This window comes from Jaculus jaculus, chromosome 5 (assembly GCF_020740685.1).
Source record: "Jaculus jaculus isolate mJacJac1 chromosome 5, mJacJac1.mat.Y.cur, whole genome shotgun sequence".
Classification (NCBI taxonomy): domain Eukaryota; kingdom Metazoa; phylum Chordata; class Mammalia; order Rodentia; family Dipodidae; genus Jaculus; species Jaculus jaculus.
Genome location: NC_059106.1, coordinates 43,825,263 through 43,848,287, shown reverse-complemented (window position 1 = coordinate 43,848,287; position 23,025 = coordinate 43,825,263). Strand labels below are relative to the sequence as shown.

Genomic DNA, 23,025 nt, shown 5'->3' with positions numbered 1-23,025 from the left:
CCAAAAAAACAAAAAACAAACAAAACCCCTCACCAGAACTGGGCGTGCTGCCACCCACCTTCAATCCCAGCACTCAGGAGGCAGAGATCAGAGGATCACTGTGAGTTCGAGGCTACCCTAAGACTACACAGTGACTTTCAGGTCAGCCTGAACTAGAGACCCTACCTCAAAACAAAACAAAACAAAGGCATTGTAAGAAGGGTGCAGTGGCTCATACCGCACTCCTAGCACCTGGGAGCCTGAGGCAGGAGGACTGCTAGAAGTTCCAGGCCAGCTCAGGCTATATAGTGAGGTTGAGGCCAGACTAGGCTACATAGTAAGAACCTGGCTCAAAAAATAAATAAATAAATAGCCGGGCGTGGTGGCGCATGCCTTTAATCCCGGCACTCGAGAGGCAGAGGTAGGAGGATTGCCGTGAGTTTGAGGCCACCCTGAGACTACATAGGGAATTCCAGATCAGCCTGGGCTAGAGTGAGACTTTACCGCAAAAAAAAAAAAAAAAAAAAAATTAAATTAAAATTAAAATAAATAAAGAGGGCTGGAGATGGCTCAGCAGTTGAGGGATTTGCCTGCAAAGCCTAACAACCTGAGTTTGATTCCCCAGTACCTATGTAAAGCCAGATGCATACAGTGGTGCATGCATCTGGAGTGCATTTGCAATGGCTAGAGGCCCTGGTGTGCCCATTCTCTCTGTCTCCCTTCTATCCCTCTCTGCAAATAAATAAATAAGAAAACAAGAAAAGAAAAAAAAGTTAGACATTGGACCTCTTGCTGGTGCAGGTCTTGGGGACAAGTTGGGTGCTGGCTATCTCTCCTGCCCTGAGCTGAGGGCACAGAGCCCAGCTGAGTGGTACAGCATCATCTCTCAGCTCAGGAGCAGTCAAATCCACTCAGGCAGCAGTCTTGCAGTCAGTGCCCCTGACCTGTCCCTCTGTGATGGGGACGGCCAGCTAAGGTGGCAGCTGCTCAGACCCAAGCTCCACCTGCCGCAAGATCGCCTCAGCAAGCCGACCTGGCTGTGTATGTCCTCTGGCTTCCTTTCTCTAAATTCCAAAGGCACCTTCAGTGGACCAATCAAGCCTGTCTGTATGCTGCCTAGCCCCTGGCTCCACAGGGACCCTGCCAACACAAGAAGGAAATGGGGAGGAGACTGGCAGAATGCAGAGGTAATAGAGACACTGATAACGCCACATACTGTACCAAATTGGGTACAGGGAGAAGCTTCCCAAAATAAGAGGAGACCCTGTCTCCCACTCTTATCAGGGACTGACCAAGTATAGATAGAGAGCAAAAAGCGCTACAGACACTGGCCCTGGCTGACTCAGGGGTGGCAGAGGTACCCGCAGCTCAGCTCTGCAGATGAAGCAAGGACACACGCGGCCAGGACATCAGACACACACAAGGCTCAGAAGGGCTCAAGAAGACTTCCTGAGACCTGTGTAAAGTCACTGCTGAAGGCTGGCACCTCTTCTCTGATGTGGATCCTTTGAGAAACCCACATGGAAAGAGGAAAGGAGAGAACGTTGAAAAGCAACCAAGGGAAAAAGAAAGAAAAGAGAAAGGACAGGTGGAGAGTGTGAACGAAAGTTCCCAGAAAAGCTGTGAAAGGTGCCGCGCTATTCCAGCAAGGCTGTGTGGACTGGTGACCCTCCTGTGACCAGAGCCACGGGGTGCTGCAGGACCACAGCCAGATTACCTTGGGCTACCTTTACCCCTTAATTGCCATTTATTGCCCACCGCTGTGTCTGACCTAACATGCTGATGACTATCACTTGATCAGGTGTGCCCTTTATGGAATGTCCTAACAGGCTCCCCCAGCTTCCACCAACCCAGGGCTAAGGATGTCATCAGAGATGTCCCCGCGTTGCTATAAGCCACCTACCTGATGGTCAGGCAGTATGTTTGAAAAGTGCCTGGACTTATAACTCTCTTCCGTTCTGTAACTAAAAAACCTTCATGAAATTGTTAACACGTTGGAACATGGAATTGGGGTAACCTAAATCCGTGCTCCCGGGCCATGGCCACTCACATTTGGCTCCAGAATAAACCACTTCTTATCCCCTTTGAGGGGACAGCTGTGTCTCATGCGTCATCGACCAGAGAGAAGACAAAGGGCTAGACCTGCTGCCTACGCCCACGACCAAGATCTTGGAGCTCTCCCAGCACATGCTGGGGTGAGTTGGGAGGGGTGGTGGGGTGCAGGCACTTCCTATAGCTGTGGAAAGTGGGCACCGGGCACAGTGTGATGGCGGAGCCATGTGGCGGAGCTGAGTGTAGGAGTCGGTGTCACATCGCTGCCCCGGGAGCAGACGCCTACTCTTCAACCAGGCACCTTGGGCACACGACCAAACCTCTTCTGTAAGAGGAGGGCAGCCATTGTGCTCACCTCATGTGGCTATTGGGGGACACAACAATAACTAGCTTACACTATCCTTATTAATTATTCGGTAAGAACAATACTATCCACTCAGCGCTCAACAACTGTAACGCCACTGCACAATGCTAGCTCTCAAAGTGACTTCAGCTGTCATCACCTGCAGAATCTGCTCATGCCACAGATGGGAAAGGGATGAACCAAGGTCACCCAGCTAGAGGCAGAGACAGACCTAACACTCTTCTCACCCCAGACTGCCACCATCGTTTGGTATTTACTCAGAACTTCTGAGATGGGTGCCCTCCTGGCACTTTCAGTCAGGTGGGAGCAGGCAAACCCCCGCACAACGACGATGCTGCCCACTGCACTCACGTCAACTCCAGGGTAGCTGGAAGCGGTGGTGCATGCCTCTAATCCCAGCACTTAGAAGGTAGAGGCAGGAGGATTAGAGTTCAAAACCAAAACACAGATAACTTCCAGCCCTGATTGCTTGCCAGCTGTTTCCAGTGTCCGTACCAAGTGCATGTCACTGGGTCAAATGGTAGCGGTGACAATTTGGGCTTTGCCACCAGGCACCCTGCAGGTTGGCCCAGTATAGAGAAGAGCACATTCCAGGCCCTGGAGGGAGACCACATACCAGCAGGAATCCTCCCTCTGAGCTGTGCTGGCTGCTGCTCTAGACTGCAGGGCCTGGAGCTCAGCCAGATTCCAGCCAGGGGAGGCCGAGGAGGCACAGGGCGCCAGGCCTCTCACGCACCTTCTGCATCCACAGTCTCCTTCATGATGATCTCCACGCGCTCCACGTGGTGCCTGTTCCACAGGCCATCCAGGGCTTTGCGGTTCTGGTCTCGGAAGGGTAGGATCTGAGCCACAGCCTGTCACAGAGAAAGACTGGTCATCACGGGGTCCTCCTGGATGAAGGAACCCTGACTCCAAGGCTCCAGACCTCCCCCCTCCATGCTTCGGGAGAAAAAAAGAACACTTGCCGGGCAATAGTTCCTAAACCTTGAGATCTCACAGCCCAGAGAAGGTGCCCATAACTGTAAATGACCTAAATAAAATTTCCAGCCAAGAAAGACAATACTTAAAATCACCTATTAAGGGACTGGAGAGCTTGCTTAGTGGTTAAGGCACTTGCCGCAAAGCCTAAGGACCCATGTTCAACTCTCCAGATCCCACATTAGCCAGAAGCACAAAGGTGAGGCAAGCACAAAGTGGCACATGCCCACTAGGTGGCACAAGTGTCTGGAGTTGGATCGCAGAGGCTGAGGCCCTGGCACATCAATTCTCTGTCTCTCTGTCTGTCTGTCTCTCTCTCTCTCTGAAATAACTTTTTTTTAATTACCTATTTGAGCCGGGCATGGTAGCTCACACCTTTAAGCCCAGCACTCAGAAGGCAGAGGTAGGAGAACTGCCATGAGTTTAAGGCCACCTTGAGACTACAAAGTTATTCCAGGTCAGCCTGGGCCAGAGTGAGATCCTACCTTGAAAAGCTCCCCCCTCCAAAAAAAATTACCTACTTAGGGCTGGAGGGATGGCTTAGTGGTTAAGGCACTTGCCTGCAAAGCCAAAGGACCCAGTTTTGATTCCCCAGGACCCACATTAGCCAGATGCACAAGGTGATGCATGCATCTGGAGTTCATTTGCAGAGGCTGAAGGCCCTGGCATGCCCATTCTCTCTCTATCTGCCTCTTTCTTTCTCCCTTTCTCTCTCTCAAATAAATAAATAAAAATAAACTTTAAAAAATTACCTATCTAGGGCTGTAGAGATGCCTCAGCGGTCAAGGTGCTTGCCTATAAAGCCTAATGACCCAGGTCCAATTCCCCAGTACCCACATAAAGCCAGACATACAAAGCACATTCATCTGGAGTTCATTTGCAGAGGCTAGAAGCCCTGGTACACCCATATTCTCTCTCTCTCTCTCTCTCCTTGCAAACAAATAAAAAATTTTTTAGGGCTGGAGAGATGGCTTAGTGGTTAAGGCATTGGCCTGCAAAGCCAAAGGACCCAGTTTGATTCCCCAGGACCCACGTTAGCCAGATGCACAAGGGGGCACATGTGTCTAGAGTTCATTTGTAGTGGATGGAGGCCCTGGCATGCCCATCCTCTCTCTCTCTCTCTCTCTCTTTCTCTATCAAATAAATAAAAATGAAATATTTTTTTAAAGTTGTTTAAAAAATTAGGGTTGGAGAGATTGCTTAGTGGTCAAGGCATTTGCCTGCAAAGCCAAAGGATCCAGGTTCAACTCTTTAGGACCCAGGTAAGCCAGTTGCACAAGGGGGCGCATGCATCTGGAATTCATTTGCAGGGGCCGGAGGCCCTGGCGTGCCCATTCTCTCTCTCTTTCTCTCTCTCAAATAAATAAATAAATAAATGATTTTTAATTACCTATTGAGGGCTGGAGAGATGGCACCTGCCTGTGAAGCCTAAGGTCCCAGGTTGATTCCCCAGATCCCACATAAGCCAGATGCACATGACTGTACATGCATCTGGAGTTCATTTACAATGGCTAGAGGCCCTGGTATGCCCATTCTCTTTCTCTCTCTCTTTCTCTCTCTCATAAATAAAAGAAAAGCTGGGTGTGGACCACACCTTTAATCTCAGCATTCAGGAGGCAAATGTAAGAGGACTGCTATGAGTCTGAGGCCAGTCTGAGACTACAACTGAATTCAAGGTCAGTGTGGGCTAGAGCAAGACCTCACCTCAAAAAAAAAAACAAAACTATTTACCAAGGCTACCAACTTTTAACGAATTATTTTGATGACAAAAAATGTAATAAGGAAAGTTTCAATTCATAGATAGTTAGTATTTCTTTGCATTTTTAGTCAACAAGCCCTCACCAGGACACCTGGCTTGGGGATCAGTATTGGGTACTATTACTATTGCAACTGCACAGGGTTGGATAGAAAGTCTCTGGCCCAGAACTACCTGCCCAATACATGGCCCACCCCAGCAGCCTGGTACCAGAGAGGGCAGGTGCAGCAACTCTCTGCTAGGGATGCTGGGCATGGAGCATCCAAGGTTCTGAGGCCTGTACAGAGTAAACTGGCCACTGAGCTGTGTCCATTGTTACCCCAAGCTCCTGCCTCTGGGCCTGGCTAAAGTGCTTGAGGTCAGTGTCCCACTATCCCCTGTTCAGTTTTAAGATCTTGTCAGCCTTCTGGTTCAAGACAGAATTCAAGAGGAAAATGATTATTCATTCATTTGGTGGTGCTCTGGAGTAGATTCCTGGCTTTGTGCACGCTGGATAAGCCCTCTATCCCTGAGCTACATACCCAGCCCCAAGATTTTTAAAAATATTATTTGTTTGAGAGGGAGAGAGGAAGAGGCAGAGAGAGAGAATGAATGTGAGTGCACCAGGGCCTCCTGTCACTACAAATGAACTCCAGATACATGTGCCACGCTGTAAATTGGGCTTTACATGGGTACTGGGTAATCAAACCCAGGCAGTCAGACTTTGCAACCAAGTGCCTGTAACTGCTCAGCCATCTCTCTAGCTCTTATTTTTATTTTAAGTATGTTTCATTTATTTATTTGAGAGCAACAGACAGAGAGAGAGAAGAGCAGATAGATAGAGAAAGAATGGGCATGCCAAGGTCTCCAGCCACTGCAAAATGAACTCCAGATGCATGCGCCACCTTGTGCATCTGGCTTATGTGGGTCCTGGGGAATTGTGCCTCAAACCGGGGTCCTTAGGCTTCACAGGCAAGCACTTCACCACTAAGCCATCTCTCCAGCCCTTGTTTTTATTTTAAAAAGGCAAATGGGTGGGGGGCCTAGAGAGATGGCTTAGCAGTTAAGGCACTTGCCTGCAAAGTCTAGGACCCATGTTCTCCAGATCCCATGTAAGTCAAATGCATAAAGGTGAGGCAAGTGCAAGGTCATACATGCCCACTAGGTGGTGCAAGTGCCTGGAGCGCAATTTCAGTGGCTGAGGCCCTGGCATGCCTATTCTCTCTCTCCCTCTCCCTCTCCCTCTCTCTCTCTCTCTCCATATACATATATAATCTGCCAGGCATGGTGGCACATGCCTTTAATCCCAAAACTTGGGAGGCAGAGGTAGGAAGATCACTGTGAGTTCAAGGCCACCCTGAGACTGCGTAGTGAATTCCAGGTCAGCCTGAGCTAGAGACCCTACCTCAAAAAAAACAAAAACAAAAACAAACAAACAAACAAAAAAACTGCTTCTTTCTCGCTCTTAAATAAATATTTTTTTAAGTGGCATTCTATTCTAATTTCACCAGCATCTACAATAGGAAGCCAGATAGAGTCACCAAAGTCCCTGGACTACCTCTATGGAAGAGGCAAGGCAACCCGGAAGAATGAGAGCCCAGGTCCTGGCTGGGGAACACAGAGGCCTGGGAAACACAGGAGAGAGCGGCTCTGCCTGCTGCTCACCGGTTTCCTCTGCTCCTGTGCCTCCTGTTCACTTGCAGGAAGACCAAAAGTAAGAAGAGCTCCCCTCATTAAGACCTAAGGCCACATTTGATGGTGTGGTTCTGCTAATGGGTCTGTAGCACATAGTAACTCTTACAAGGCTCCGAGCTGCCTCTTACCTGTTTGCCCAGGTAATGGTCTACCCGGTACATCTCTTCCTCCTGGAAAAAGCTCCCAAGTTCTGAAGCCAGCTGCTGGGCTGAGAGTTGGTCGTGGCCAAAGGGTTTCTCGAGGACAACCCGCAGCCAGGCACCTGGGCCTGGCCGGCAGCTGCTATTGATGTTGCGGGCAATGTCCGCATAGGCGAAGGGTGGCACAGAAAAGTAGAAGATCCTGCCAGTCTCCTGGAGTCCTTTGTGCTGGACCTGGGCCTCGATGTCCTTGCTCAGAGTCTGGTAGTCCTCAGCTGTCTTCAGTTGGCGGTACTGGCTCAGTCGCAGGAACTGACCCTTGAGCTCGGCACAGTTACTGGGTGCCACGTCCTTGGGGCAAGAGAGGGATTCCAGGGCTTTGGCCATGAGCTCTTGGCCCTGCTGGGGGGCTGTCAGAGCAGCTCCATGGAAGCTAAAACTGTGGCCCTTTGCCCCCTCATCCAGGTACAGCTGGAACAGTCCCTGCCACAAGTACTTCTTAGCCAGGTCTCCGGTCGCTCCCAGGAGGATGATGGAAATGTGTCCCTGGAGCTCCTGGGCCTGCAAGCAGCCCAGAAGGGTCATGTACAAGGCCGCTGAAAACATCTTCCAAAGGCCTGGGTGCCTGAGAAAGGCAGACAAGGAACAAGGAAGGATCAGGCGTGGTTCAGGAGACTTGTGAGCTAGAAGCCAACACGTGTCTAAGGTTTCAAAAACTTCCTGCCTGGCAAGAAATAGTCCCATGTTTCTGAGGCAAGCGTTATAGCCCCATGGTGTTCCTCTCCCTCCTGGACAGCCAGGCAACCAGTACACAGGGAGCCGGCCATGCAATTGTGCCTGGGAAAAATCACAGGCCACCGTGCTGGAGGTGGGTCATTATGCTGCTGGGAGCATGGGAAAGTGGCAGGAGCCACCACGGAGGCCCACGGGGTGGGAGAAGAGTGGCCCACACACCCCAGCCAGCCTCACCCATAAGCACAGGTTGCCTGGGCAACCTAGGAATGGAAGCAGGCATGCTCAGCAGATGGCTGTAACTGTGAGAGAAACACGTCTCCCACCTCTCTCGCTTGGCCTGATCCCATGTCTACTGGACTTCACACACCAAATCATGACTGGTAATGGCTCCAAGAGAGGGACTAAGAATAGACTTTGGGGCTAGGACATAGCTCAGTGGTAAAGTGCTTGTCTAGCGTACATAAGGGCACTAGGTTCCAGTCCCAATGCTACCAAAAAAAAAAAAAAAAAAAATTTAAGCAGCAAACACATATAATCCTAGAACTTGGAAAGAGTTGTTGCCATGAGTTCAAAGCCAGGGCTACATAGCATGACCTTGTCTCAAAAAACAAACAAGCAAGCAAAAGAGATACTATAGCTCAGTGCCTGAGAATGACTCTCAGCTCAGCTAGTTAATAATGACAATTATGTAACGGCACAGTTTCCCCTGAAATGGGTGCAATAGTGAGACCTCCCCATGTTTTTCTGAGGGGGGTCATGTGTGTATGCATGTATGCACATGTGTGCTTGTACATGTGGAAGCCAGAAGACAACCTCTGCTGTTACCTCCAGGAAGGTCATCCACTTCTTGGGACAGCATCTCTCACCAGTTAAGCTAAAATGCCTAGCCAGGGAACCCCAGGGATGCTCCTTTCTCTGCCCTTCCAGTGCTGGGAGTACAGGTGAGTACCACCATGGCCCGCGTTTCACGTAAATGCTGGGGATTCAACTCAGGCCCTCAGGCTGGCTCGGCAAACGCTTTCACCCAGGGAGCCACCTCTTCACCCCTCACCATAGTGTTGTTCTCAGCATGAAATGAGTTCACGCTTACACCAGTGCCCGGGGCTGGAGAGATGGCTCAGTGGTTAAGGCTTTTGCCTGCAAAGCCAAAGAACCTCAGTCCAATTCTCCAGGAGCCACGAGAGCCAGATGCACAAGGGGGAGCATGCATCTGGAGTTCCTTTGCAGTGGCTACAGACCCCAGGCATACCCATTCTCTCTCTCTCTCTACCTCTTTCTCTCTTAAATAAATAAATAAAGCATATTTAAAAAACCAGTGCCCACTGGTTTTTGGCTTCGCACAATGCCTGTGATATTACAGAGCAGAAATAAGAGCAGCAAACAGGTGATGGTCTCATGTGTCAATCATAAAACCAAGTCCTTCCATGTCTGATCTCACTGGATTCAGACATAAGTCTGAACAGCCACCAAAGGGTGGCTTGATGATAGTCCCCCCACTTTTTATTTGCAAGCAGAGAGACAGAATGACTCCCACCAGGTTTTGCAAGCAACGCCTTTAACCCCTGATCCATCTCCCCAGCACGTGCCAGCATCGTTTCTCTTTGCTTACAGAAAGTCTAAAGCACTGTGGAATAGGCGCCCTCGCGTTTCCTTCCTGACCTCCCCAGTCAAACATGCCATTCTGGCCTGTTTGCATGCTCTTTTGAGGCAGCTGGCATGTCTGAAAGGCCAGAGGCCTGGGGCCAGTCACAAAAGTATCTGACTATGTAGTATTGACCTCTGTTCTGGCCCAGGTCATAGGGTCCAGTGTGCTGTGTTTGTGCCCCACAGCCTTTCAGGTCTTCACAGAGGTTGGACTTTGGGAGAAGAGTGGAAGGAAGTGAGGTGGGAAGGAGCCATCGAGATGGGAAGTAGATGGTAGAAACAGGGCCCCTTCTAGAAGTGGGAGAGTGAAGAGGTAATTACAGAGACTGGTTGAGCACCCATCATTAACCAGATAAGATGAATTAATATGGTTACACAGATAGGAAACAGAGCTTTAAAGAGACAGTGGAGTAGGGATGGAAGAGAATGGCCAGTACTTAAAGGCACTTGCTAGCAAAGCCTGATGGGCCTGGGGTTTGATTCCTCAGTACCCATGTAAACTCAGATGCACAAAGTGGCACATGCATCTGCAGTTCATTTGCAGTGGCATGAGGCCCTAGCATGCCCATTCTCTCTCCTCTCCACCCTCTGTCTTTCCTCCTGGCAAATAAATAAAAGTATTTTATAAATTTTTTTAAATTTATTTGACAGAGAAAGGGGGAGAGAGAGAGAATGAATAGGTGCGCCAGGACCTCCAGCTACTGCAAACAAACTCCAGACATGTGCTCCCCTTTGTGCATATGGCTGAAGTTGGTCCTGGGGAATAGAACCTGGGCCCTCTGGCTTTGCAGGCAAATGCCTTAACCGCTAAGCCACCTTTCCAGCCCAATAAAAGTATTTTTAGCTGGGTGTGGTGGTGCACGCCTTTAGTCCCAGCACTTGGGAGGCAGAGGTAGGAAGATCACCGTGAGTTCAAGGCCACCCTGAGACTACATAGTGAATTCCAGGTCAGCCTGGGCTAGAGGAACACACTATCTCAAAAACAAAATATTTTTTAAAAAGAGAGACAACAGGATGTACAAAAGGCCCCTTACAGCTAACAAGTTTATCAACACCATCCCTATGCAAAGGAGACCTAATCTGCCTTTCTTTCCATTTGTTTGATTTTTGTTGTTTGGGACAAGATCTCCGTGAAGCCCAGGCTGGCTTCAAACCTGGTGGTCCTCATGCCTCAGCCTCCTGAGTGCTGGGATTAGAGGTGTGAGCCACACTCCTGGCCAAATGTGCCTCTGACCTCCTCTTCTTCCCACTCGCCCTCTGCATCTTCTTCATAGCTCTGGAGACCCAACCCCAAGACAGCCTTGGTTTTGCCAACCAAGACAAAGGTTCAATCGCAGTGTTTGTGCCAGTGTCCACAAGACACCTCACACTTCTAGCCATGCAAGTTACCCCAAGCCTTTCCCTCCTGCTCCCTGTGTAACTTCAGCCATCCCCAAACACACAGATGGACTACTTTTCCCTCGGCTTCTCAAACCCTGTCCTTGGGGCTCTGAGCCTTTCTTTCTCAACTGGCAACAGCCCCTGCCCAGAGGGAAGGCAAAGCTGCAAGGTCAGTGCAGAAGACAGGCAGGAGAAATCCGAAGCCCAGAGAACAGCCTGGAGAAGGAGGAGGCGCCAGCTGGCAGGCTGCTTTTCAAACTCCTGATCTGGTCCTGAGAGCCAGGGCTTTGAATGTGCTGGTGCAGGGAGGAGCTCGGCCTGGGCAGGCAGGTGGGGAGCTGAGGCCAGCATATCTGTGGGGACGGATGGTGCCAGGCCCACCCTGCCTCCTGGCCCACCACTGAACCCTGTTCTCATCTGACAGCATGCCCCACAGCTCAGGTTAGCCACTCTTCTCTCCTGCTTATGTTCCCAGCACTCCTTACACACAATATTGGTTTTTCAACACAGTTGTTTACTATGCGATTACTAAACATGTAGGAATATCTCCTTTCCTAAGTCACTGTGAGTGGTGTATACTTATTTTTTTTTTTTTTTATGACCATGTTGTTTAACCTTAACAGTTTGGCTCAAGCTTTATTGCATTTGAGTTTTTTCAGGATCTTGTTAAAATGCAGAGTCTGGATTGGGAAGATGGTTCAGTGGATAAAATACTCACTTGCCATTTAAGCCTGAGAACCAGAGCTCAGGCCCTCAGACCCCACATAAAAGCCAGAAGCTGTTGGGTGTGGTGGCGCACGCCTTTAATCCCAGCACTTGGGAGGCAGAGGTAGGAGGATCTCTGTGAGTTCAAGGCCAGCCTAAGACTACAGAGTGAATTCCAGGTCAGCCTGGGCTAGTGTGAGACCCTACCTCAAACAAACAAACAAAAATTTCCAGAAGCTGTGGTGGGAAGATGGGAGGTGGAGGGGACAGAATTCCCCAGAAGTTCACAGATCAGTGAACCAGGTAAATACAGAAGTAAACAACAAAATGAAGGACTCTGCCTCAAATGAAGTAAAAGTCCAGGACCAACACCCAAAAGTTGTCCTCTGACCTCCACGTGCACATTGTAGCACACACACCTGTACTCACACACATGAACAAGCACACGTGTACACACACACCAGTAAAATAAAATACAGATACCAGTGGAGAAGATCACAGGAGCTTGAGGAACCAATATCTGGTCTAGGAGTATCAAGACACCACAACATCGAGCAGACAGCATCAACATCAGACCATGCACAGGAGGGCGTAGCGGTGCACGCCTTTAAATCCCAGCAGTCGGGAGGTAGTGGTAGTTGGATCACTGGGAGTTCGAGGCCACTCTGAGACTACATAGTGAATTCCAGGACAGCCTGGGCTAGAGTGAGACCCTACTTCAAAAAAAAAAAAAAAAAAAAAGGAAAGGGAAGGGAAGGGAAGGGAAGGGAAGGGAAGGAAAGGAAAGTGGAGCCAGGCATGGTGGTGCATGCCTTTAATCCCAGCACTCGGGAGGCAGAGGTAGGAGGATTGCTGTGAGTTTGAGGCCACCCTAAGACTACATAATGAATTCCAGATCAGCCTGAGCTAGAGTGAAACCCTACCTTGAAAAAAAAAAAGAGAGAGAAAAAGGTGCACACTTGGCCTCCTGCTCCCTTGACCAAGTCACTGCGGTTCTGTTTCGGCAGGTCCATCCACCTCCAGTGCTTCAAGTTGACCACTGCTGTAAGAGACACTGGAGTTCCCTTGCCTCTGGGCTACAGGACAACCTGCAAAGAGCCCTGGAAGACAAAGTTGCATGCACCACTACTTTCTTCATTTTAAAAATATTTTTATTTATTTATGTTCAAGCAGAGAGAGAGAGAAAGTGAGAGAATGAGAATGGGCATGCTGGGGCCTTCTGTCACTGCAAACTCCAGATGTATGTGCCACCTTGTGCATCTGGCTTTATGTGGTACTGGGGAATTGTTTTACATGGGTACTGGGGACTCGAACTTGGGCTGGCAGGTATTGTGAGTAAGCACCTTTAACCACTAAGCCATATCTTCCTTTTGAGGCAGGGTCTCACTCTAGCCCAGACTGACCTGAAACTCACTCTGTAGCCCAGGATGGGCTCAAACTCCCAGCAATCCTCCTACCCCAGCCTCCTGAGGACTGCGACTTAAGATCCAACTGCTCACTTCTTTTTCTAAGAAATCAAAAAGGACACCGTGAGGCTGAAAAGCCAGCTCAGTGGTTTAAGGTACTTGCTTGCAAAGCCTGATGGCCCGGGTTTGATTCCCTAGTACCCACGTAAGAGGATGGCCATGAGTTTAAGGCCACCCTGAGACTACAGAGAGAATTCCAGGTCATTCTGAGATAGAGAAAGACCCTACCTTGAAAAAGGTGGGGGAACTGTTACTGAACATGAACATGTTGAAAGGGTGTAGATGAGGAAGGATCAGGTGTTAGATTGGGCACTAGTCATACTTGTCCAGGCCTTGGCCCTAACCAACCTCATAACCTTAAACAAAGCATTTAACCAGAACTTCCTCTCTTAGGAAGTGAGTGAAAGTGTCCGGGTGTGATTATCGCCCTTAGCTCCATGCTTTGCAAAGAAGGGAGGTATTCACCCTACCATTACAGAGACATCTTGCGTGTCTATCCAGTTAAGGAAGTGCTAGGAGCCATAGACTATAGTAGTATGGCCATGGGGCCAGGAAATACACAGAGAAATAACGGGGGAGCTGACACCCAAGTATCATTCATAAGACAAAACTCTGAAGTTATAGCCAGGGATGGTGGTACATGTCTTTAATCCCAGCATTTGGCAGAGGTAGGAGAACCACCCTGAGACTACATAGTGAATTCCAGGTCAGCCTGAGCTAGAGTGAGACCCTACCTCAAAAAAAAAAAAAAAAAATCTCTGAAAATTATAACTTAAGAATGTGGCATTTGGGGAGATGGCTCAGAGGTTAAAAGTACTTGCTTGTAAAATCTGCTAGCCTGGGTTCAATTCCCCAGTACCCACATAAAGCCAGATGCACAGAGTAATTGATGTATCTGGGGTTCATTTGCAGTGGCAACAGGCCCTGATATCCTGCCCTCAAATAAATATATAAAATTTAAAAGAATGTGGAGGGGGCTGGAGGGATGGCTCAGCGGTTAAGGTGTTTGCCTGCAAAGACAAAGGGTCCAAGTTCGATTCCCCAGGACCCACGTTAGCCAGATGCACTAGGGGGCACATGCATCTGGAGTTCATTTGCAGTGGCTGGAGACCCTATCACGCCCATTCTCTCCCTCCCTCCCTCTTTCTCTGTTAAATAAATAAAAATAAAATATTTTAAAAAAGAATGTGGAGGGCTGGGGAGATGGCCAAGTGGTTAAAGGTATTTGCTTGCAAAACCTGCCACCAGTCCAGTATCAATTCCCCATTACCTAAAAAGTGGTGCATGTGTCTGGCATTCAGATGCAGTTGCTAAAGTCCTTGGCATGCATGTGCATGTGCATGCACGCACACACACACACACACACACACATTCAAATAAAGAAGCATTTTTTTTTAAATTCCAGGCAGAGTATGGTGGTGCATGCCTTTAATCCCCAGAGATAGGAGGATCACTGTGAGTTCAAGGCCAGCCAGGGACTACATAGTAAATTCAAGGTCAGCCTAGGCTAGAGTGAGACCCTACCTCAAAAAAAAAAAAAGTTCCAGAGCCAGGCATAGGAGCCAGGCCTTTAGTCCCAGCACTTGGGAAGCTGAGTTAGGAGCTTCGAGTTGGAGTCCAGCCTGTGGCTACAGAGTAAGTTCCAGATCAGCCTGAGCTAGGGAGGGAGGGGAGGCAGGAGGGTGGTCATGAGTCGTGGCATCCTCTGGGGTTGTGCATAGGCATTGCTCTCGAGTTAGGACTGACTGTGGGCTCAGTGCACCCATGCGGGATACCCCCAGCTGCCCCACCCTAACTCTGAGAGGTCATCCTGGGAGAGACTCACCTGTTAGGCAAGTATCCAGCTAACATCCCAGAAAGGGACAGCGTGACTTGGCTAGCCAGGGGTTTGGGATCAGATGACGGGGAGCGCCCCCTCAGCAGTCCACGCTGGGCACAGGCAGGGCCGGGTGGGGCCCAGAGCTCCAGCGGCAGAGCGGATGCTGCTCGACCCAGGGAGAAGCTGCTCCCAGCCTCCATGCCCAGCAGACCCAGGGCCCGAGCAAGAGCTGGGAGGGAAGGTCAGAGCCCCTCACCCTTTCCCTTTCCCAGCTGTCCCAGATGCCTCCTGCATACCCAGCAGGAAGAAGGAAGCGTTTTTCAAATCACAGCCCAAGAATCTGGAGTTTTTTAAAAGAATGCGGGAGGAAAACAAGAATTCAAACGGAAGGTCTATAGAATGATTTTTGTCGGGGCTGGAGGGATGACTCAGCAGTTAGAGTCACTTGCTTGCAAAACCTGCTGGTCCGGGTTCAGTTCCTCAGCCACCCATGCAAAACCGGGCAGAGCTGACTGCACAGGCAAGAGACCCTGCTGTACCCCTACCGACACACACGCACACGCACACACTGTCTTGCGAGTAAATAAAATTTCCAAATGATCTTTGTCAACCCAAGTATTTTCTCAACATGCTTCTGCCAAGCTTAAAAACACAGATTCACCCAGCACTTGGGAGGCAGAGGTAGGAGGATCGCCGTGAGTTCAAGGCCACCCTGAGACTACAGAGTTAATTCCAGGTCAGCCTGAACCAGAGTGAGACCCTACCTCGGAAAACCAAAAAAAAAAAAAAAAAAAAAGACACATATTCAAACGGAGAACCTGGTGGTCCATCAACCTTGATTTGCATTCAGTCCCCTCAGGCCATACTGGGGACAGAAGCTTCCAGAGCAGGTCCTCCCCACTCCCAGAGAGCCCTTCCCTCCATCACCTCTGAGGGTGCCAGTTGCCTGTGGCAAGAAGCAGTGACAGGCTAACGCTACATTATACCCGTATGCAAGATTTGATCACTAACTTTCCAAGCCAGTTGTTAAACACGGCCATCATGAAAATGGAACTATATACATGGATAACCAGATACATTATATTAAGAACAAAAGGTAATACTCAAAACTCACCACTTTCTAATCATTTGATGGCTTTTTGTTCTTACTGATGTTCTTGGCATTATTTATAGCGTCTGTAACTACAGGGAAGTTAGCCCATGACCATATGCTTGAATTTAGCCAATCTGAGAATACCACGGATACTGACACAGGCTAGAAATCAGGTTACCCACCACTCGTCCCCCTCCCTCCCAGAGCTAGCTGTTAAACATTGACCAGCAACAGCTGCTTACGTAGTCCCAGTCTGGACTTTCCTCCGTAAACTCCGGAGTAATGCAATCACTTGCTACCCTGACGGCATTAGTTGGATGTCTATCAAGTTTAACAGTTCAAAATTGAACTGATTAACCCCAAATTGGCCTTCCCTCCTACAAAAAACTTTTTTTTCCTCTTATTTATGTATGTGTGCTTTTAACTTTTTTTTTTTTTTTTTTTTTCTTGAAGCAGGATCTCATTCTAGCCTAGGCTAATCTGGAACTCATAGCAATCCTCCTACCACAACCTCTCTAGTGCTGGGATTAAAGGCGTGCACCGCCACATCCAGCAATTGTTTTGCTTTGTTTCATTTCTGAGACTCATGGTGTATTTCAGACTAGCCCTAGAAATCCTCCTGCCTCATCCTTCCGAGGGACGGGATTGTAGGCAAACACCACCATGCCTCCAAACCCTCTTCACATGAGGTTTCCACATCTCAGTAAACGGCAGCTCTGAACCTGCAGGTGTTCTGATCACTTTGGAGTGGACTGATCTGTTGGAAAAGCCCATAGACTTTATCTTCCACATTATTACTCAAAATGATTTGGAATACAGCTACATCTCACCACCTGTGTCCACTCTCTCACAGCCTCTGTGGGTAACTGTAGGAGTCTCCTACCTGCCTCCCACATCCTGCTCTGAGCCTCAGCTCAGCGGCCCGGAGGACCACTGCAGGTGTCGGTGGGATTGCATCGCACTTCTGCTCTTGGGCTGAAAGGTCTACATGGTCTGGCCTCCCACCTGTTGCTTTTTTGACCTTGTCTACTAGTTTTCCATTCTTCTGGCTACCGCTGTCCATTTTCCTGCCTCAGGGTTTGTTCTTTTTTCTGTCTGACCCACTTTTCTCCAAAGGTGCCCACATGGTCCACTCCCTCACTTCTGCTTTTGAAGTACCATTGAGTCAGGTTTTCTTAGGTCACAACATAAGATTCTAAACCTGCCACCTCCACCTCTCTCCCTCTATTTCTCTCTATATATTCATTTTTTTCCTCTCTCTCTCCCCCATATTCTTATGCATCCTAGGCTGACCTCAAACTTCCTATACAGCCAAGGATGAACTTGAACTTTTGATTCTCTGGCCTCTACCTCTTAAGTGCTAGGATTACAGGTGTGTGCCGCCACCTTGGTTTAAGTAAGGGCTGGGGATTGAACCCAGGGTTTTGTGCATTCTAGGCAAGCACTCTTCCAACTGAACTACATCCCAGGCCTTGTGTAGTCTATACCACTTTCTAAGACACTGTACGATAACTACATTTAGTTAACTTACTGCCTGCCACTCCTTTCCCAAAAAAGGCAAGTCCTGGGCTGGAGAGATGGCTTAGCGGTTAAGCGCTTGCCTGTGAAGCCTAAGGACCCCGGTTCGAGGCTCGGTTCCCCAGGTCCCACGTTAGCCAGATGCACAAGGGGGCGCATGCATCTGGAGTTCGTTTGCAGAGGCTGGAAGCCCTGGTGCGCCCATTCTCTCTCTCTCCCTCTATCTGTCTTTCTCTCTGTGTCTGTCGCTCTCAAATAAATAAATAAATAAATAAATAAATAAATAAACAAACTATATATATAATTTGGTTTTTTAAAAAAAAGGCAAGTCCAATGATAGGAAAACATGCTTTGTTCACTGCTGTATCTCTAGTATCGAAAACAGGGCCTGGCACACAGAAAGTTCTCTACAAACAGTTGCTGAATGAGTAAATAAATCCCATTTGCACAGGACCACTGTCACCTTGTGCACAAAGGACCTGGGGTTGAAGGATGGCAGGGAGCACTCACGCTGGGATGGTGCCTTCAAGCCTCCTGACACAGCGCCCGCCGGCAGCTGCTTTCTACTTGCAACAATACTATTAATACTAAGTGTTATTTATAGTATATTTTGCCATATGCCAAACACCAGGCTAAGAGCTTGACATGCATCCGACCCTTTCATTCTTCCACAACCATGTGGGATAGTATTACTGAACCCCTGTATAGCAGTGAGCAAAGAGAAAAACTAAGGCACAGAGAGGTAAAAAGCTCACCTTATGGGCTGGAGAGATGGATCAGGTGTTAAAGGTGCTTGCTTGCAAAGCCTACTGGGCTGGGTTCAACTCCCCAGCACCCATGTAAAGGCAGATGCAAAGTGGTGCGTGCCTCTAGCATTCATTCGCAGCAATAAGGGACCCTGGCATGCCCATTCATACACACACGCATACAAATATATATATATGTACACACATATTTGGTTTTACTTTTTTTTAATTTTTTTGTTGTTTATTTATGTATTTGAGAGCAACAGAGACAGAGAAAGAGGCAGACAGACAGAGAGAAAGAGAATGGGCACGCCAGGGCCTCCAGCCACTGCAAGCGAACTCCAGACGCACGCGCCCCCTTGTGCATCTGGCTAATGTGGGTCCTGGGGAGTTGAGCCTCGAACCGGGGTCCTTAGGCTTCACAGGCAAGCGCTTAACCGCTAAGCTATCTCTCCAGCCCCATATTTGGTTTTTCGAGGTAGGGTCTCACTGTAGGCCAGGCTGCCCTGGAATTTACTATGTAGTCTCAGGGTGGCCTCGAACTCATGGCAATCCTCCTACCTCTGCCTCCCGAGTGCTGGGATTAAAAGGATGTGCCACCACACCTGGCTTAAATAAATATTTTTAATGTGTGCTTATATCTCCAGATGATAAAACTGCTAATGCTGGTTTGGTGTAAGCACCACTTCTGGTTTCTTCCACAAGACAGGCCCCACCATGGTTTATTTCATCTAAGCTAGCCAGTCGACTGAACGCCACTCCTAGCAGTGGAGCGATCCTCAACACTAATGACTGCTCCCCAGCCCCTGCTAACCAGCCTCGTGTCCATTTCTGCCTAACAGGGATTCACATGCTCTCCTTCTGACAAGGAGGTGACAATCTAGTGCAATCTGGAAGGCCCTGGGGACCAGTGTCTAGAAACTGGTTAAGTAGAGAACCTGGGTTTCAAGTCTTTCTCAGCAGCTAAGTGACCTCAGACAAGTTTTTTAACCTCTTTCAACCTCAACCACGGGACAGGAAAGCAAGTCAATTATAAGCACGCATGGAGATAATCCACATAAGGCACTTAGCGCAATGCTTGGCAAACTGTCGGCACTCAAGAAATGTTAGCTTCTATCACTGAACATCGGCATCGTGGATGAGGGCACCTCTCACCAGCTTCCCCCAATGTCTGTGAAAGCCAACTCACCATCTCCATGTGGAAAAACTGCAAGAAATGGATAGTGACAGCTCAGCTGGACCCTCCAGCCATACTAGTGATGGAAAAGTAAAGAACTACAATGAGGTGATGACCCACTTCTGCCCTTGAGGAAGTTCCCATCTATTCTAGTCAAAAGAATAAAGGGTATGACGGCTGGGTGTGGTGATATGTTACTCTAATCCCAGCACTCAAGAGGCTAGGGCAGAAGGATTGTGAATTTGAGGCCAGCATGAACAAGACTCTGTCTCAAAAAATCAAAACAGGTGCCGGACAGATGGCTTAGTAGTTAAGGCTGTTGCCTGTAAAGCCTAAGGACCCAAGTTCAATTCCCCAGTACCCACGTAATCCAGAAGCCAGATACACAAGGTGGTGCATGTGTCTGGAGTTCATCTGCAATGGTGTACCCATTCTCCCTATCTACCTCTTTCTATTTTCTTCCTTTTTTTTCTTTTTATCCCTCTCTTTCTAATAAATATATAAAATAAAATCCTTTAAAAAAATCAATAGCTGGGCATGGTGGTGCATGCCTTTAATCCCAGCACTTGGGAGGCAGAGGTGGGAGGATTAGAATGAGACTACCGATGGGGGGAAAAAAATCAAGGCAGGGCTAGGGAAATGACTCTGCAGTTAAAGGTGCCTGCTTGTGCAAAGCCTGCCAGCCAGGGTTCAATTCCCTGGTACCTACGTGAAGTAGGTGCATAAAGTAGCACATGCATCTGAAGTTTAGCTGCAGTGGCAAGAAGCCCTTGAGCACTAATGCGCTCTTTCTCTCTCTGCTTGCAGGGTTTGTTGTTTGTTTGTTGTTGTTTTCTAGGGTAGGGTTTCACTGTAGTCCAGGCTGACCTGGAGTTCACTATGGAGTCTCAGGGTGGCCTCGAATTTACAGTGATCCTCCTACCTCTGCCTACAGAGTGCTGGGAGTAAAGAAGTGCATCATCACGCCAGGCCCTTGCTAATATTCTTAAAAATTATTTTAAAAATGAAAATAGACAATGATTGAGATGGGGAGGTAATATGATGGAGAATGGAATTTCAAAGGGGAAAGTGGGGGGGGAAGGGAGGGTATTACCATGGGATATTTTTTATAATCATGGAAAATGTTAATAAAAATTGTGAAAAGGAAAAAAAGAATGTAAGAGCCAAAGGAAGCGTAGGACTCCTTACAACATGCTCCTCCAAACACAAAATGGCCTGGATATCCATGACCTCACCGTGCCTGACACTACCTACACAAGACCATCCTAAGAGAAGGAAAAGATCATGACATCAAAATAAAAGAGAGACTGATTGAGATGGGGAGGGGATTATGATGGAGAATGGAATTTCAAAGGGAAAAGTGGGGGGGGGGAGGGAGGGTATTACCATGAGATATTTTTTATAATCATGGAAAATGTTAATAAAAATTGTGAAAAGAAAAAAAATGAAAATAGGCCAGGCACACGCCTTCAATCCTAGAACCTGGGAGGCAGAGGTAGGAGGATGGCTGTGAGTTCCAGGCCACCCTGAGACTCCATAGTGAATCCCAGGTCAGCCTGGGCTAGAGAGAGACCCTACCTCGAAAAAAAAAAAAAAATAGGTTAGGGATGTAGCTCAGTGTTCAAGTGATTGCCTAGCATGTGTAAGGCCCTGAATGATCCCTATCAGAATAAAAGAAGGTCGGGGAGGGGGTTAGCTCAGTGGCAGAGCCCAAAGCCAACAATGAAGACAGAAAAAAATTAAAAGAATAAAACTGTAAAACTGTAGCTTTCTCTCGAAGTCCTTGGCTTAACTGCCCTAGTCTTTCTCACATACCCTCCCCCCCCCACCACCCACTGGCTATAAAATGGGATAACCAATCTCATTTTAAAGTGTGGCTGGAACAAACCAAACCAGGGCGGGAAGGACGTGGGGGTGTGAGACCACGTGACTTAAGTTAAGACAGCAACATTGGACTACCCCTGCTAGGTCACTGGGAAGACCCGGCTACAGGTGACTAAAGGCGCCTTTCCCTTCATTTTCTCACATATTTGTTTCTCTTTTATAGTTTCATTTTTGAATTCTTTTTTTAAATTTTGAGATAGGGTCTCCCTATGTCGCCTTAGCTGGCCTCAAACTCTCAATCTCCCAATCATGACTGGCTGCTACCATGCCCATCTTTGGTTTCCCTTTTAAACGCCCCCCCCCCCCACCCCTCAAACGATCAACAACAGTCTTTGGATAAGAACAAATTTGGTACCTTTACCTAATGCGGCGTTTTGTTGAGGAGTCATGTATTTCAAAAAAATGCTTAGAGCCAAAACTAATTATGAGCTTTGTGCGTGCCAAACGAGGGTGTTGCCAAAGATTTGTTTCATGAACTTAAAGACTATCAGCCATGCATCGCGGCACAGTATGTAGTTATTTCTCCGTAATCTTGGGCCATAGGGTGAGGGACGGAGTATGGTGAGACTTCCACAATCTCAGCCCTTCGGAAGTTTCCAGAAGTTCTCATTGCTGGCTAAGCATTCAAGGTTGGATGAACTGATTTTCATAGGCCCAGTGAGGTTTACCTCTGGGGAAAAAACAATTCACTGGATCGATGTGTCGGAAACGCTGAAGCGAAAGCAATGCCAAGGTTTAAGCAGCGGGAAAACACCGGCTCCCACGAGTGGACACGTTCCGGGAAGCCTAGGATAAAAGGGTGCGTGGGACCCCCCCCCTAGACTGGCCCGGAAGGGTCCTGACCGCCTCCTACCGGCCTGCCACCTAACTGCACCGTGCCCCAGGCTCGGCAGGGCTGGGGTGGGGTGACGATTCCTTTATTCTGCAGGAGGGCTCCGCGAGCACGGTGCAGGGTGCAGGGGGGGATCCCAGCCACCATCGCGGCCAGCCTCCCGGTCCACTGGCTGACCCCCAGGCGGGTTATAAATAACGCAGCCGAGAGCAAGCGGGGTGGGGGGGGGGTGGCAGCTTACTTCATCCGGCTCCGCAGAGCCCGCCGCTCCTCCGGGAAGTGGCCGGGGCGGACGGGCGCGGCAGGCGGGGAGTCGCTCCCGGGGGCTTCCCGGTGCGGATCTGCGACCCCGGCCCACGCCTCCTCTTCCGCAGGGCCGCCGCCCCGGCAGGTGCGCGTGTCACGCGGGACCGCGCCTCGGCGCTTGGAGGACGCCCCGGGCGCGCAGCGGGGGAGGAGGGCGCAAGGCCAAGTTCAACCCCGGGACGGCCGCCGCGCGCTCGCTCGCCCGCCCGCCCCCCAACCGGAGGTGCGGCGGGAGGGTCAGGCTGGGAGGAGACGGGGCCCAGCCGGGCAGGCCTCAGGCCACCGCGGCCCGGAGCCACGCTCACCCCGGCGCCAGGGGCGCGCGCAATGGGGCCGGGAGCGAAGCGCGCGCGCACTGGGGCCTGGGGCGAAGCGCGCGAGGAGGAGGCGGGCAGATAGGCTAGGCCACACCCTCCCGGTCCCGGCCACGGAGGAGGAGGCGGGGCCTCGGGGTGCCTCCCTAGCGTCCAGCTGCTGGACTTGGACACTTGCCCTACCCGCCATCCGCAGCCCCTTTCTGCTCCTTGAGTTTTACTGTCGGTCAAAGGGATGCCTTGCTATGCATGTACCCCCAGAGATGCTGAGGGTGGGGGTTGTGTAGTAGAGGAGACCCCGGGGTGTACCTCTGCAACCTGGAACAAGTTAACCTGCCCTCCCCAAGCCTCGATTTTCTCCATCTGTAAAATGAGTGACTTGGTCCATCCCGCTTTCCATATCCAGAGGCTTAGTGAGTCTTTAGAGTGGGGGCTGGAGAAATGGCTTAGCAGTTAAGGCGCT

At 49.4% G+C, this 23,025-nt stretch overlaps 1 protein-coding gene across 1 annotated transcript; it reads right to left on the bottom strand.

Moving 5' to 3' along the window:
• Positions 1-3,101: 3,101 nt before the first annotated feature.
• Positions 3,102-22,752, bottom strand: H6pd (hexose-6-phosphate dehydrogenase/glucose 1-dehydrogenase). Its single transcript, XM_045149074.1, has 5 exons — positions 22,660-22,752; positions 22,467-22,610; positions 22,184-22,365; positions 6,932-7,568; positions 3,102-3,249 (listed from the first exon to the last, which is right to left on the bottom strand). Exons 1-5 carry the CDS (start codon positions 22,750-22,752, stop codon positions 3,124-3,126), a joined length of 1,182 nt encoding a protein of 393 aa, XP_045005009.1. The 3' UTR covers positions 3,102-3,123.
• Positions 22,753-23,025: the final 273 nt, after the last annotated feature.

What these genes read in the sequence shown, in the direction of transcription:
- H6pd (XM_045149074.1), bottom strand. Translation starts at nt 22,752, where the DNA reads ATGGCGGGTAGGGCAAGTGTCCAAGTCCAGCAGCTGGACGCTAGGGAG. An exon ending in CCGTGGCCGGGACCGGGAGG is followed by an intron (nt 22,611 to 22,659) that starts GTGTGGCCTAGC and finishes GCTTCGCCCCAG; the next exon opens with GCCCCAGTGCGCGCGCGCTT. An exon ending in GCTCTGCGGAGCCGGATGAA is followed by an intron (nt 7,569 to 22,183) that starts GTAAGCTGCCAC and finishes TGCCTTTCTCAG; the next exon opens with GCACCCAGGCCTTTGGAAGA.